The sequence below is a fragment of the Daucus carota genome, chromosome 2, assembly GCF_001625215.2.
Source record: "Daucus carota subsp. sativus chromosome 2, DH1 v3.0, whole genome shotgun sequence".
In the NCBI taxonomy this organism is placed as follows: domain Eukaryota; kingdom Viridiplantae; phylum Streptophyta; class Magnoliopsida; order Apiales; family Apiaceae; genus Daucus; species Daucus carota.
In genome coordinates this window covers 46,922,160-46,936,732 of record NC_030382.2, presented here as the reverse complement: position 1 = coordinate 46,936,732, position 14,573 = coordinate 46,922,160, and the positions used below count along the sequence as shown (strand labels likewise).

Below are 14,573 nucleotides of genomic sequence, written 5' to 3'. Positions count from 1 at the left end.
TATCCAATTGACGTTTTTGCCCCTTGATATATTTCCTTTTAATTGCTAAATTCCTTAGTACCCCACCAATTATCCATTACACCATTTCATTTTGCAGTTCATGTTGTTTATGAAAATCAACAATTCACAATTGATTTCAAAAACGCAGAATTAATATTATAGATTATTTTAAATAATAAAATTCTAAGATATAAATGTATCCTGATGAAATTTTAAAAATATTAATAGATATATGCATCGGTTTGTCCACACAGATATAGGTGTAGGGTTGTCCGAGGAGTTTAAAAGAAGTGACTTCTTAGTTAAAGTGAAGAAGTGAATTAAAAGTTAAAAATAAATAAGTTGATAAGATGTTTGGAAAAGAACCAGAAAGCAGAAGCGGAAGCAAGAAGCCGCTTCCAGTGAACAAACAAACGCATAAAGAAATTGGAATGTACAACAATGAATTTTATAAATATAATATAATATCTTTAATAGTTTATATATTCAATTTTCAATAGTATCCAAGCACCCACTAGAACACGTAATATTAAATTTAAAAAATAAAATATAAATATGATATCTCCTCAGATATAAATTCGAGGTCAGCATATTAAGATGTTTGTCTAAAAATAAAACGTTATTTTATTTGAAAATAGAGGAAATATTATTTTAGTGAAATGCTCCACTCAGACGAAACCCTGTATATGCATATAAATCACCCAATTAAAATGTGTCATTTCTTTATCATGTAAAAAATATTGGGAAAAAAAATTGAAAGCAGATTGTGAGGTACGTAGCATTACTCATTACTTGAAGGAGAGTAGTATCCAAAATTTAACATTGAGTGTTAATTAGTTGGGGATGCACATTAATCACACACATTAATTTATACACTAATTCTAACGCCAATTTTTAACAAGATAGATAAAAGAGATTATTATTTTGCGACACGAGAGTAAAATCTAAAATTTAATATGAAGTGTGTAATTAGTTGGGATACTCATTAACTACACACTATCGATCAAATCCAAAATATAATATCAAGTGTGTAATTAGTTGGGATGCTCATTAACCACACACTATCGATCAATTGCATTAATCTTAATGTCAAAATTTAGTCGAGATAAACTACTACTCCTTCCATCCCTCTAAGTAGTTTACGTTCACTGTTTGCACGCATTTTGAGACTCTTATAAAGTATAGTTTCATAATCTTTTTTCAAATTTTTTTTTGAATAAAAGTTTAAATATCAAACTTTTATACAAAACAAAAAATTTTAAAAAATATATTATGAAACTATACTTTAGATGAGCGTGGAAAAACGTGTCAAAAAGTATCGTAAATAAAGGAGGGTAATAGAGGGAGTACTATTATTTTGAGATATGGAAGTAAGAATCAAAATTTAATATCATATATGTAATTGGTTGGGAATGCACATTAATCACACAACCATTACATCAACTTTAACTTCAAAATTTCGTCGAGATAAATAAGAAAAACTCATTATTTTTTATAATTATCCTCAATATAAAAATAGTATCCAAAATTTAATAGTATTGAATATGTAACTAGTTGGGGATACATATTAATTACACAACATTAACTCATAACACCAGTATTAATGTCAAAACTAGTTAAGACAAACTATTACTTTGAAACATTAGATCAATATTTAAAATTTAATATTTTGGAATGCATACTACTCTCATGTAATAAAAATGAGAATAATATATTGAGTGTGTGATTAGTCGAGGATGCAGATTAATCACACAACATAAACTAATTACATTATCCAAAGCAAAAAAACAAGGGTATTTGAGTGATTTCACTAGTTTCACAGCTCCCGAGACGAGTAACCAAACCCCGGTCTCCTCCAGCTTCAGGCCAAACTAGTTTGTTTCAACTTTTTCAACTCAAATTTGTCCATTCTCAAACATACGTTACATTTCTAAAACCCCCACCTATACAGATAAATTTCATGTGTATATATATACGTACATCACTGTATGTATGTATATCTCATCGAACACAGTCGGTGATATCGAGCAATCTGCTGTTTCTCATTCTCTCCCCCAATTCACTTCAATTCATCTCTTAATTTACCTCAAAGATCTCAAATTTTTGTATAACAACTTTATTTTCGTTTATTTATTTTATGTATACATAGAAAAAACTGTGGTGTTGTATGTTTGTAATGCTGTGAGTTAAATTGAGTGAGAATGGAGCGTGGTAAATCAGTTTTCGTCTTCGATCTTAACGAGTCTCCGCCGCCCGCGGCGTCGCCGGTGGAGAAGAACGGAGGCGGAGGCGGCGGGAGAGTGTGCGGCTCGTGCCGGAAGGCTGCTGGCGAAGTGGAAGGGGAAATGCAGGCGTGCGTTAGGTGTGGGAAATGTTTTCATATGAAATGTATGGGGACGAAGCACAAGGTTGATGATTGGAAGTGTTTCGGGTGTTTGTTTGCGGGGAATGGTGCTGGCGGTAGCGGCAGTGGTAGTAGTTCTAATGCCGAGAAGGCGGGAGCTGGCGGTGCTGAGAGGCTGTTGGATATGAATGCGCCTCCGCCTCCTGATGAAGAGGAAGTGCAGTTTCTGGGAGTTAGTTACGGTGGGGCCAGTTTGGGGATCCATCGCCAACCGGAGCAATATGATCAAAGGTAGTATGCGATTCTTTGTATGTAATTTTGATTGTGTTTGCATTTCTTTTGACTGTTTGTGTTGGAACTTAATCAAGCTCATTTTAAGTGATGTATGTGTTGAATTGAGTTTATGGTGTACTGATCAGTTAATGCTTTTATTTTTGTAAATTAAAGTGTGTGTGCATTGCATACTGGTCAGTTGATATATGTCAATTTTGCTAACTAAATGCACATTAAGGGCGCGTGTTCTTCGCGTGTTGAGAGTAAAAACTGTGTTTTTGAATCAGCACAAGGAAAAAAATTATATTGAGTGCGCGCATTGCGTACCAGTTGGTTAATGCTTCTATACTGGGCGCGCATTGCGTTCTTTTCAGTTAATGTTTTCCGATTTTGTTAATCAAATGCACATTATGGGCCAGTGTTCTTAGTGTGTTGACACTTGAAAGTAAAATCTCTGTTATGAGTATGCGCATCGCGTACTGATCTGTTAATGTTTCTGTTCTAGTTTAATTAAATGCTTTTTAAGGCATACATTGCATACTGTCAATTTTGTTAATCAATTACATATCAATTGCAACCAGTTTAGTGTGGAACTGACTGAAACTTTCGATTTATGCAAATATTTGAACAACCGACTATGAACAGGAGAGAATTTAAGTAGGAACCATGATACCAGGATACTTGCCACTAATTGCTTGAAATTTCCATTCAGTTAGAAGCTAGAAATTCTCATGGTTGACAGACACCCTTCTTCTTACTTTAATAGTCTAGAAACATGTCACCAGCAATAAGAAATCAAAAGGCATGTATATTTGTTGTTGGAATTTAAAAAAATGATAGAAACTTGTTTTGATACACTGAATTTGGGTTTGTAATCTAGATTCTGGCCCCTGTTTGGAAGGAACTTATGTGTATTAAATGTAAAGATCATTGTTTAAATAATTAATAGTATATATGGAAGGGAAAATAAATTTAAATCATCAAGTGACCAAGTGAGTATCAGCACACATGTTTTCTCCATTGTCTTCAAATTTGCTCCAAGGATTCCATTGAAGTCCAGAGAACTATAGATACTAGCCCCTCTTTCTGCCATTTGTTTAAAATTTACTTCGCTACAAGTTATTATTCTTGTGAAGCTACGTTCAAACTTTAACAGTTCTTAATAATCTGTACTGTCAATACATTATAGATTGAAGCAGTGTTAAGTTGGCGCGCCATGCGCGATTCTTTTTCTGTATAACTAAGAAAAAGCTTATAAATCTTATATCAGAAGAGTAGATAAAATTTATTTGTATGTATATGCTTCTTGTATAAACAATCTCATTAATAATATTATTTTTTTCTTCTTAGTATCTTGCTCCTAAGCTCTAGTCTTGTCTTGCGCCTTGGTGCATTTCTGCCTTAGTTAAACACTAGATCGGATAATATGTATAGAAAACATGATCTTCAAAAGGTGGAAAAAAAATCAACCTAAGGATATAAGATTTGGAATCCTCGATGTTCGTTTTATGTGTAGTTAATGAATTTATGCTCTTATTGGGTTGTCAGTGGTACCAGTATTAATTACAAGTAAGCCAACTGAATGAAACCTGTATAATGATCTGATTTATCGGTCTTGCCATCTATGGATCACCGTTCCTTTTATTTATTATTTAATTGTTTGAATTTGATGATCTTGCAATATTTAAATGCCTCATCTCTTATGGTTGCAGGATGCAGGCTTCGTGTGATACCTCAGTTCCCCATCACACAGTTTCCGGCCATTCATTTAATACTCCAGCTTCATACTTACAGTCGCTTCACATGGGAAGTGGAATATATTTTCAAAAGCCTTCTCAATGTGCGACTGATGATGCTATGTCAATGTATGAAGCTCCACTCCATCACAGATTAAACCATAACAGAATGCCAGGGAATGCAGATACAAGATTCAAGCCTGATGCGATACTTGAAACTAGTCACCATGAAAGGCCAGTATTGACTCCTGCCTCTGATAGAGCAAAAGAGATCTATTTACAAGATCTTAAAGATTTTGTCTTAGGAAAAAAGGGTGTATTGGGAGATGGTTGGTATGTGGAATTTTACTATTACCCAGTCAGATGCAAAACTCTTCCAATATACTTTGCCCCAGGTGGAAGAAGGTTTGAATCCGTGTCGGCTGTTGCTATCTATCTTGGGCTCATACCTAATGCACATGCATTAGAAGCTGACAGCAGAGGTGATGGAGTTACCCTATCAGAAAAAGGCCACAAAGGAAAAGAGTCAAAAGTTTTTTTGGGGGTTGATACTAGTAGAGCGGCTAAAAATATTCAGCAGGAATTTCTTGGTGAGAAGTCCTCCCTAAGTGCTGAGATCATAAATGCTGATGTTAGAAGATTAACTCAAAGCATAAGATCACCGCAACTCGACAAAATTAAGATCGACGACCCTGAACATCAAAAGTTTTGTGTAAGTTATGCTGGTCATGTATCAATCTTTGGTCCTGCAATACTGCCCCTGACATAATTTTAAACTTGACTCTGTATGAATGCAAGAAAATAATATAGGATTCCCATTCTACATGCTATATACTGATATATTTTTTATATTTTTTCTCGGCAAAGCAGGAAGGATTCCCGGTTCAGTTTGAAGACTTGTATATAATTCATGCAGGCAAGGTTGATCAACGGAATTCATATCATGATTCTGGCCACATATGGCCGGTGGGTTATAAGTCTTGCTGGCATGACCAAATTACTGGATCTGTTTTTGTCTCTGATGTTTTGGAAGGTGGTGATGATGGCCCACTTTTCAAGGTGCAAAGATATCCATGCACTGAGCAGTACATCCCTAGTTGTTCAACAGTTGTTTGTAAGCGAAGCGAGAGTGATAATTCTATCAGCGAGGCTAATGATGAAGAATACACAAGTATGCAAATGCTATTAACCGAACATGCCCCTCCGTGTCTGGATGACAATCTCTTGTCAGGCACCCCTGCTTTTAAGGACCCTAGTTGTCAAGAAGTGAATCGCAAAACATCTTCTGACTGGCATCCCCAGAGATCTCGCAATGAAACTTCTTATTGCGCCGGGCCAGGGGATTGTATTGGAAAGTTTATGGTGGAAGGAAAATCATCATCATCTGTATGGGAAAAGGTTGCCTCAACTTTTCTTACTGCTTGCCGCGAGGCTTTTAAGAAAACAGGTGTTCTGCAATTTTGGTGTGGGCATAATGTGGATAGAAGTTATTTTAAAGCAATTAAAAATGCAGATTTGCTTTCCAAGTTTTCTCGTTCTTGTGGCCCTGTTAACATCCCACACTCTTTTGAGAGCATTGAAGATTTTAATGCTTCTTCTGAGATGCTGAAGAAGTGGTTACAACAGGATAGATTTGGATTAGATCTTGAATTTGTTCAAGAACTACTGGAACAGTTACCTGAGGTTCGTAATTGTCCAGGATATATATTTCTAGATAAAAGAAGTCCAAAATCAATCTTGCAAACAGTTGGAACTGGATTTCTTGTTGCTAAGAGGATGTCTGATGCACCTGTCAAGAAAAAGTCAACTACTTTCATCAAAACTTGTGAAGCACGTAAAAAGAAGGCAATCGAAGACTTTGAAATAAGAGCTCGTCGTCCTTTGGGAAAGCCTTTTTGCTCTAAGCTTCCTGTAAAGTTAATTGGTGATGTTCTCCAGGTTTGTTGACATATATTCTTCCTTAATGTCTACTTACTAACCCACTCATTATACATGCTCATTATAGTTTTTACTGATGTTTAGGTTTGGGAATTTTCTAGACGTTTCTCAGATGTTTTAGGACTTGAAAAACCCTTCTCCCTCCAGGAACTTGAGTGCGAACTTATTAATCCATGGTTAGACAATCCTCCCCCTCCACAGAAGCTAGCAAATGGAACACAAGATGTTGTAGATGCCAATTCCTACAGAAACCACATGATAAATAATCATGCCAAGTCATCCTGCAGCAACTACTTTCCAGTAGTAGCTGAGAAGTTTTTAGCATGTATGGGAACTCATGGTAATTGTACTGGTGTTATATTGACCAACGCTCATACCTCACTGCTGAGCACGTTAATAAGTGAATTGCTCATCAAGGTTGCACCACATGTGGATCCTAATTTTGATACTGGAGAATTCAAGTCAAAACGAGGTAAGAAGAAAGATTCAGAGAACTCGAATATTGCAAAGAAGGCAAAAATCGACGCGCTCCCAATTAATGACCTAACCTGGCCAGAGTTGGCTAGAAGATACGTTCTGGCTGTATTGTCCATGGAGGGAAACCTTGATTGTACGGAGATCATTTCCAGAGAGAGTGGGAGGGTTTTCCACTGCTTACAAGGTGATGGTGGCCCCCTTTGTGGATCTCTTACTGGAGTTGCTGCAATGGAGGCAGATGCACTTGTAAGATCAAAGTCTCATTTTCTTGCTGAAACATATGATATTATTTCCTGCTTATCTTGTTGATATTTATTTGCCTTTTATTGAAAATTATAATCATAAACATTAATTGAATTGTTAAAGCTAGTGCATAGAATATTCTGCATTACTTATATTAAGTTTTATATTGGACTAGGCGACAATTAATGGTTGAGAAATCATTTTTGGCAATATTTTCATAAGTGGCAGTACAAGTAATTAGCATGCTATATGTACTGTGTTGCTTAATATATCATCAGCTGTGCCCAATTTTTTTACATTTTTTTGCACATTCCGGGGGCTACTATGAAATATGTTTTTTGAACAAGGGTACTCTAATATATGCGATTATCAGCTTCTTGCAGAGGCTTCCAAGAAAGTTTATGGCTCATTGAAAAGTAAAGATGATGTTCTTAGCATAGACCAGAATGAATCTGATGCATCAGATGCTTTGAAAATCGTCGCAGACAATGACAGTGAAGTCCCTGATTGGGCACGAGTGCTAGAGCCCGTAAGAAAGCTACCTACTAATGTAGGAGCTAGAATTAGAAGGTTGGTACATGAAGCCTTGGAGAAAAATCCCCCTGAATGGGCAAAGAAGATACTGTTGTATTCAATTAGCAAGGAAGTCTACAAGGGAAATGCATCAGGGCCTACAAAGGTTTTCCTTCTATGTTTTTTTTTTGGTTCTAAACTTCGTATTTAAATTTTGGTAATGTTTCTATGATTGACTGCAGTAGGTTCTCACTTGTGTTTAGACACATATTGGATTTGATCAATTTTCTCTGGTGTTTGCCTATGTTTGCCTGTATCAATTATTAAGGTCTGTTACTTCTGGTTCCAACCATATGATGCAGAGAGCAGTAGTCTCGGTGCTTGATGATTCCAGATGTGAAAAGCCACAACAAAAACCTGAGAAAAAAGAAATAGGGAAGACCCCTGCCATTGCTCTCTCTGATTTGTTGATGAAACAGTGTCGTCTTGTGTTGCGACGTGTTACTGCAGCAGATGAAAAAAAGGTTTTCTGCAATCTGTTGGGAAGAACATTTTTAATTTCGAATGACAATGATGATAAGGGATGTCTAGGATATCCTGCAATGGTTTCTCGTCCTTTAGATTTCAGGACTATTGACCTGAGATTGGCTGCCGGATCCTATAATGGATCACATGAAGCTTTCTTTGAGGATGTTCAGGAGGTACATGTTTTTTTTTTCTTATCATGAAGATAAAATTTCTCAAAAATCATGGTCAAATTGCCTACTTTTGAAATTGTTAATTGCACACATATGAGGAAATTAAAAAAAACTTTGCCCATTAGGGTTACTAGCAAATTAATTGTAGTATACTGTACTAATTGCCTCCCTTTAACACCTTAAGGTTTTGAATGAGTCCAAGTGTTGGAAAAAACATAGAATGTATTCCCAGTTTCCATATGTTTTAACTGCATGTCAAGGAGAATCACAAATCTGAGCAAGCTTTGGAGATCAATAATCAATTTGAAATATGCAAAATATACTACAACATGTTTAATCGATACCTATTTAATCTTGTAGAGCCAATACCATGTTTATCCATATTATGACATCGCCAGTTCCTTCTATTAATTATATTCACTTGCGTGTTGTAAGTTGCTATATCTTTTGTTCAGTCTCTTCATTACAAGTCTTGATCATTTAATTTTCATTTGAGATCTAGATCCAATATGAATTAATTAACTAGCGGGATCTTAATTCTTATTATAAATGTGTGACTAGATCCTACCCCGTATTCAAGTGATTTATTGATTGAAAGAATAATTTTTATCATGTGCTGCATAATTGATTCTACATCACATTATTTACCATATACCCCATTGTTATCTCCTACTTATGCCATTGTTTCAGAAGTTTGACAAAAGCTGTTACTTTTGATATGATACTCACAATCATCATGTAAGTTCCGTTTTCTGTAGGTGTGGTATAATATTCGCATGGCATATGGGAGCCAACCGAAATTGACCGGTTTAGCTGAGACCTTGTTCCGGAAGTTTGAAGAGATGTATGAAGAAGAGGTCAGTTAAACTTATTTGCACTTTCTTATCATCCGTTGCTTATCATTAGTGATTTGGTCTTATGTACAGGGTAGGCAGCAAATATTATTAGCATGCTAGTAAATTTAATTCCTATATATATATAGTTAGTATTATTACTATATCTTCTATACCCTTACTGCAACATTGTGTTTGGTTTTTACTTTTTCGGTTTTTCCTTTTTATTGTTTTCCGTACAAAAGATTCTTCTTGGTGCTACTTATCTATGTATACATTCAAGGTAGTATTTTGTTTTGAACTTTTGTGTTTTGATCACAACATTACGCTCTACCATAAAGTTTCAAAGGCTAATCTTACGTCTTAGTTGGGTAATGTTGTTAAACATTATATGTACTGATCTGCGTGTAATTCAGACTGGTTAATGACACCATTGGTTCTCATGTTGATTGTAGCATTTCCATATTGTATCTCCTTTATTGTTTGGCCACGTGCTTTTTTTTTCTTCTATATTTTATCTTAGCGATTGTTTCTTTCCCTAGGTACTTGTCCTGGTCAACAAGACACGGAAGCATGCTAATCCTGATTCTTTAAATGAAAAGGCTAAGGAGTTGGAAGATATGGTTGCACATGCAACCGAGACTTCACTTCCTAAAGCTCCCTGGGATGAGGAAGTTTGCAAAGTTTGTGGCATGGATAGGGATGATGACAGTGTTCTGCTGTGTGATAGCTGTGATTCAGAGTATCACACATATTGCCTAAATCCTCCTCTTGTTAGGATACCCGAGGGAAACTGGTACTGCCCTTCTTGTCTCGCTGGGAAGCCAACATATCATGGAGCATCTTATGGCACACGAGTCAGTAGTCTGTGCCGAAGGAGATATCAAAAGGATTTAACCAACAGATATCTGGATGAACTGGCTGATTTGGCGAACGCCATGGAGGTCAAGGAGTATTGGGATTTAAATTTGGAGCAGGTTTGTCTCTTGACCTTTAGTTCAGTGTGGATGCGTATGTTTTTTCTTTCCGTCTCTAGTTTAAATTGAAAATCTCTGGTGATGTTGTGCCCACTTTGTTGCTTAATCTGACATATCTAGGCGACACTTAGGCACTTAAGTTTGACAGATGTGTTGTTGTCATTAATGCAGAGGATTTTCCTTATCAAACTCTTGACCGATGAAATACTGAACTCAGCCACCATGCGCGACCACATTGACCGGTCTGTCTCGGGCTCCAGTGACTTGCAGCAAAAAATACGTGCTACAACTTCCGAGTGGAATGCCCTCAACTCCTGTGCAGATAATGGTTCTATGCTTTCAGAAGCCCCCGATGGTGAGCCAAGCAATTTCCCGGAGAATATGATTTCTAATTTGCAAAAATCAATTGCGACTCTGGAGTCGGAATTGTTGAAGGTTCAGGTTCGGAAAGAGCCTCTAGGAAGAGATTCTGATGGGAGATTGTATTGGGTCTTCAGCAGCATTGGTACTTCTTTACAACAGGCTGATCTTCAAGACCACAGAACCACAACTCAAAGCAGCTCAAACATGAGGAATACTGTTCTTGTTGTAGGAAGTCCTTCAAGCTCCAGAGAAATAAGCTTCTCTAATATTTTTCCAGCTGAGGAAATAAAGCATGCTCCAGTATCTTCTGATTGGTCTTGTTATCAAAGTGATTCTGAAATTCAAGAACTCATTGGATGGTTGAGAGAAACTGTTGCAACAGAGAAAGAACTAAAAGATTCCATCTCACATTGGCATCAGATTAAGCTCCATGATACAAATGTTGCCAAGAGCCATATCCAACATGAAATGCAACCAACTCCTTTGAATTCCACCATAAATGGGAAACCTTTGGATACTGATTCCCCGGTCACCAATGCTTGGACTGCCTTAGAAAAGAAGTTTGGTCCTTGCTTGAAGATACAGGCCACTGATAATTCGAACGAGCAAGGATACAAAGCTGAAACAAGTTTCCAGGGAAGAATTTGCAGATGTAAGTGCCTGGAACTATTGTGGGCCTCTAAACAGCACTGCTTCTCATGTCACCAAACCTTCTCAACACGCGAGGATCTTGATAAGCACAATGATGGAGCATGCAGCATGAGCTTGGGTTTCCGTGAGAGCAATATGGATTCCTCAAAACGCAAAAGGATGAGAAGTGAACCTTTACTTGAAAATAGCTCTGATTTAAGAACCGTTAAGGCATTTAAAGGTGAGAAACAAAAAGCTGCATCTTGTTTTGATGAGAAAACTCATCCAGAATGCCCATTTACCTTAGAAGAGATCATAACAAAGTTTGTTATTAAGGACCCCGTCAAAGAAGTAGTGAAGGATATAGGACTTATTAGTTCTGCTGGCCAAGTTTCATTTGTTTCCCAGAGAGCTGCCTATCCGGACCACCCTGTCTTATCCTTGGTCCCTATAGACCCATCTGATTCATCTTCAAAATTGGCGAATCAGAAGATTGTTTCAAAAAGAAGAGTGAATACTGTAATTGGCACAAAGACTGGTCATAGCTCCAGTACGTTTAGGTGGCCAGACAAAGGTATGGAACAAGAGCCAGTAAAAGGTGGCAGACCAAATTCCAAGTGCATGAGTGAAAGGGATCCATTATCTGCCACCAAGAACATGCTTCGGGGTGGTAAGTGGGCTGTTTACCGTGAATCTTCAGAAAGACCAATAAGAGGCAGGCTTTGTGGAATTTTATGTCGGCTCAAGAGTTATTTGCTTGATATGGATGCTGCACTACCTGAAGAAGCTTTGAGACCCTCGAGGACAAACTTCGAGAAGAGACGCTTATGGCGTGGTTTTGTAAAATCTGCAGAGTCTATATATGAGGTTAGTCTAATGTTGAAACTTCACATCCGTAATTATCAACTTAAACTATCCACATGAAACTAGATAATATTATTAACTGCAAATTTATTTCTGTTCAGCATGTTCAATTTTTCTTCTTTTTCTTCTTCTAATTTTCAAAGATTAAAGCCTTAACTCTTAAAGTTAATCCACTCACTGTTACATTAAATAGTTTTCTATGATGCAAGGTCTATGTAGGTTATAAGTGTCTAGTTATACGCTTCCATTAAGATTAGGGCAGCACATCTTAGCTAATGTAGACTGTATTTCACAACTGATTTCTATTGCAAGCAGTCTTCTGCGTAGTCTATCTATCTATACCTTGGTTGTTCAAGCTCATCATGTAATTTATCTTTCTATATCAGTTTGAGATGCTACTATGATCAACTTAGATACTGTTTTGGAATTTTTTGGGGCATATCATTATTGTGATGCATCTTATAGAAAGAAATTATTACACAGGATTGAGATTCTTGATAAACTAGAATCTTCCTTTTAATTAGGACTGGTTGCTGTGGCTCTTTTAAATATCGGATCTATGTTTCCAGGAAAATAAATATATGACCTTACCCTATCTTTAGCTTTTCATTATCTTGGATATTCTTTTGACTTGTACCCTGGTTATCATGTTTTTGACATCTTATCTTCTTTGACTTTTGACCCTGCCCTGTAAGCTGGTTTGGAGCCTCTCACAACTGGGGCTGAGGTGTGATCGGCCCCATACCCTTAAAATTGACATAATATACAAAGGAATGTTGTATTATTTAGACTTTAGAAACTAGAAATTACTAGAAACTAAAGAAAGTCACCAAATTAACTGTTCCTTGCAATTTAGATCAAAGTTTTATATCTTGGAACCAATAATTTGAACTAACCAAATCATTTGAATCATTGTTATTAATTTACATATAATCTTATATTTTATAAGAGGTGCATTTGCTCTATGTCAACTGAAGTTTAGCTATTTTTTGTTTGTCTATAAAACCCTTTAGTTTTTGTTTGTATAATAAGACCCTTTAGTTTTTGTATGTCATAAGTTGCCTAAACAGATATTAATATCTCAAACATTTATAGGCTATACTTTGATTTTATAAAATATTCACAAATACTCTTGGTTTATGATTTTAGGTCTTGACATTCTTGAGCCCGTGTTGCAATTATTCTACAGCAGAATCATATGAAAAATAACAAAAATTGTGTTGTTTTTTTTTTTTTAATTTTTTGTGCTCATTATATCGAAATTTAGCTATATAATATCTTATTTTCATCTGCCCTTGCTTATGTGCGTTATATAATATTATTTTGAAATAGTAAGCGATTTTAATTTTTATGGTCTTCCAGATGAACCAGGCGATAACTGTCCTAGAGGACGCGATTAAGACGGCCTACCTAAGAAAGGATTGGTGGTACTGGTCATCACCATCGGCAATGGCTAAGATTTGCACAATTTCTGCTCTTGCTCTCCGCATCTATGCATTAGATGCAGCAATAATTTACGAAAAGAATATTCCAACTGAGGATCTAGGAGATGTGTGCAGATTAGGCAAAGTGTCTCCTTCAACGTCTGTACTACCTAAATCTGATAAATCAGATTCCCCTGACCTTCCAAAGCTTAGGAGTAGATCAAACAAGAGAAGAAAAGCCTAGAAGAAATGAGGATCGGCTGGACATGATCCTTTGTGGAAAGCAAAATCTGGGAAACATGAAAATTTACATTTAACATCTAATCATCCACTTTTGGTGGCTGACACAGGAATTGACAACTGGCATCACCTTGAATAGCTAGCATCTCCAAACTTATCTCATCTGCTTATGTAAATTTGGTGTCCCCGTTCACTCCAAGCAAATTAACCATCACTTCTAAAGAAAGTGTCTTGAATTTTGTTTGTACAATTGGTAAATGGCCTGCCTAACCTCAGAACCGGGCAATCATGTATCGGATTACAAGTCTTTTTCTAGGCTGAAGATGGCCTCTTAGAAATTAGAATTTAGAACCAATTATCCTGATTATATGTTGATAACATAGAAACTTTGGAACCTTTTGCAGCTACACATGGTGAAGCTCTCAAGCACCTGAGAATTCAAACTCATATCCTGAAGATTAAAGCGCCCCCAGTTGTACTACTTGTTGACCCGCCAGATGCCTGGCATGTCAGTTTATAAATTAACTAGATGGCATACATTTGTTGTAAATTGTCAATACAAGAATGATAATTGTGAAGTGCTTGGGCAGTAGTTTGTGAAGTAGAGATATAGGTTATACTGTGTTCCTTGTCTTCATTACTGTAATTTCCCCGCCAGCACTGAAAGGGAAAGTGAAATGGTAGTGTCAAGTATCATTATGGACAAAGATCACATATAGGGTAGTGTAATGTGGGTACAAGAGAAATTTAACTTACAACGCTATTTAGCAAAGAGTAGTTCTTTACATTTTGTATTGTTGTTTTTAATCTTTATTTTCGTACATGTAAGTTTGGTTTGAGGTGCTTGTGCATTAACCTTTCTCTGCAGTAGAAACAAACAAAACAAACCAAATGCACTTGTAAACTAAAGGTTATTAACATGGACAATCTATGCGGCACTAGTACTCAGCAGTCAGCACCATACATTTCGACTTTCATAGTTTCATGGGTAGATATTGTAATTTTTCCTCTTATTTTCAT

General features: G+C 36.4%; 1 protein-coding gene across 2 annotated transcripts; it reads left to right on the top strand.

Annotated features, from left to right (window-relative positions):
* Positions 1-1,833: 1,833 nt before the first annotated feature.
* On the top strand, positions 1,834-14,345 carry LOC108209083 (methyl-CpG-binding domain-containing protein 9). 2 transcript variants are annotated; one of them, XM_017379815.2, is made up of 10 exons: positions 1,834-2,635; positions 4,330-5,065; positions 5,221-6,291; positions 6,376-7,014; positions 7,385-7,690; positions 7,887-8,225; positions 8,981-9,079; positions 9,598-10,032; positions 10,204-11,892; positions 13,252-14,345. In XM_017379815.2, exons 1-10 carry the CDS (start codon positions 2,202-2,204, stop codon positions 13,555-13,557), a joined length of 6,054 nt encoding a protein of 2,017 aa, XP_017235304.1. In that variant the 5' UTR covers positions 1,834-2,201; the 3' UTR covers positions 13,558-14,345. The 2 variants fall into 2 exon arrangements, with proteins under 2 accessions (XP_017235304.1, XP_063943916.1); XM_064087846.1 differs by having other exon boundaries at positions 1,835-2,635; positions 5,224-6,291.
* The last annotated feature ends 228 nt before the right edge of the window (positions 14,346-14,573 follow it).

Bases quoted from the DNA above. Each gene is read 5' to 3' on its own strand.
- LOC108209083 (XM_017379815.2), top strand. From the start codon at position 2,202: ATGGAGCGTGGTAAATCAGTTTTCGTCTTCGATCTTAACGAGTCTCCG. The intron at 7,015-7,384 runs GTAAGATCAAAG...TGCGATTATCAG, and splicing joins CAATGGAGGCAGATGCACTT to CTTCTTGCAGAGGCTTCCAA. The intron at 10,033-10,203 runs GTTTGTCTCTTG...TCATTAATGCAG, and splicing joins GGGATTTAAATTTGGAGCAG to AGGATTTTCCTTATCAAACT.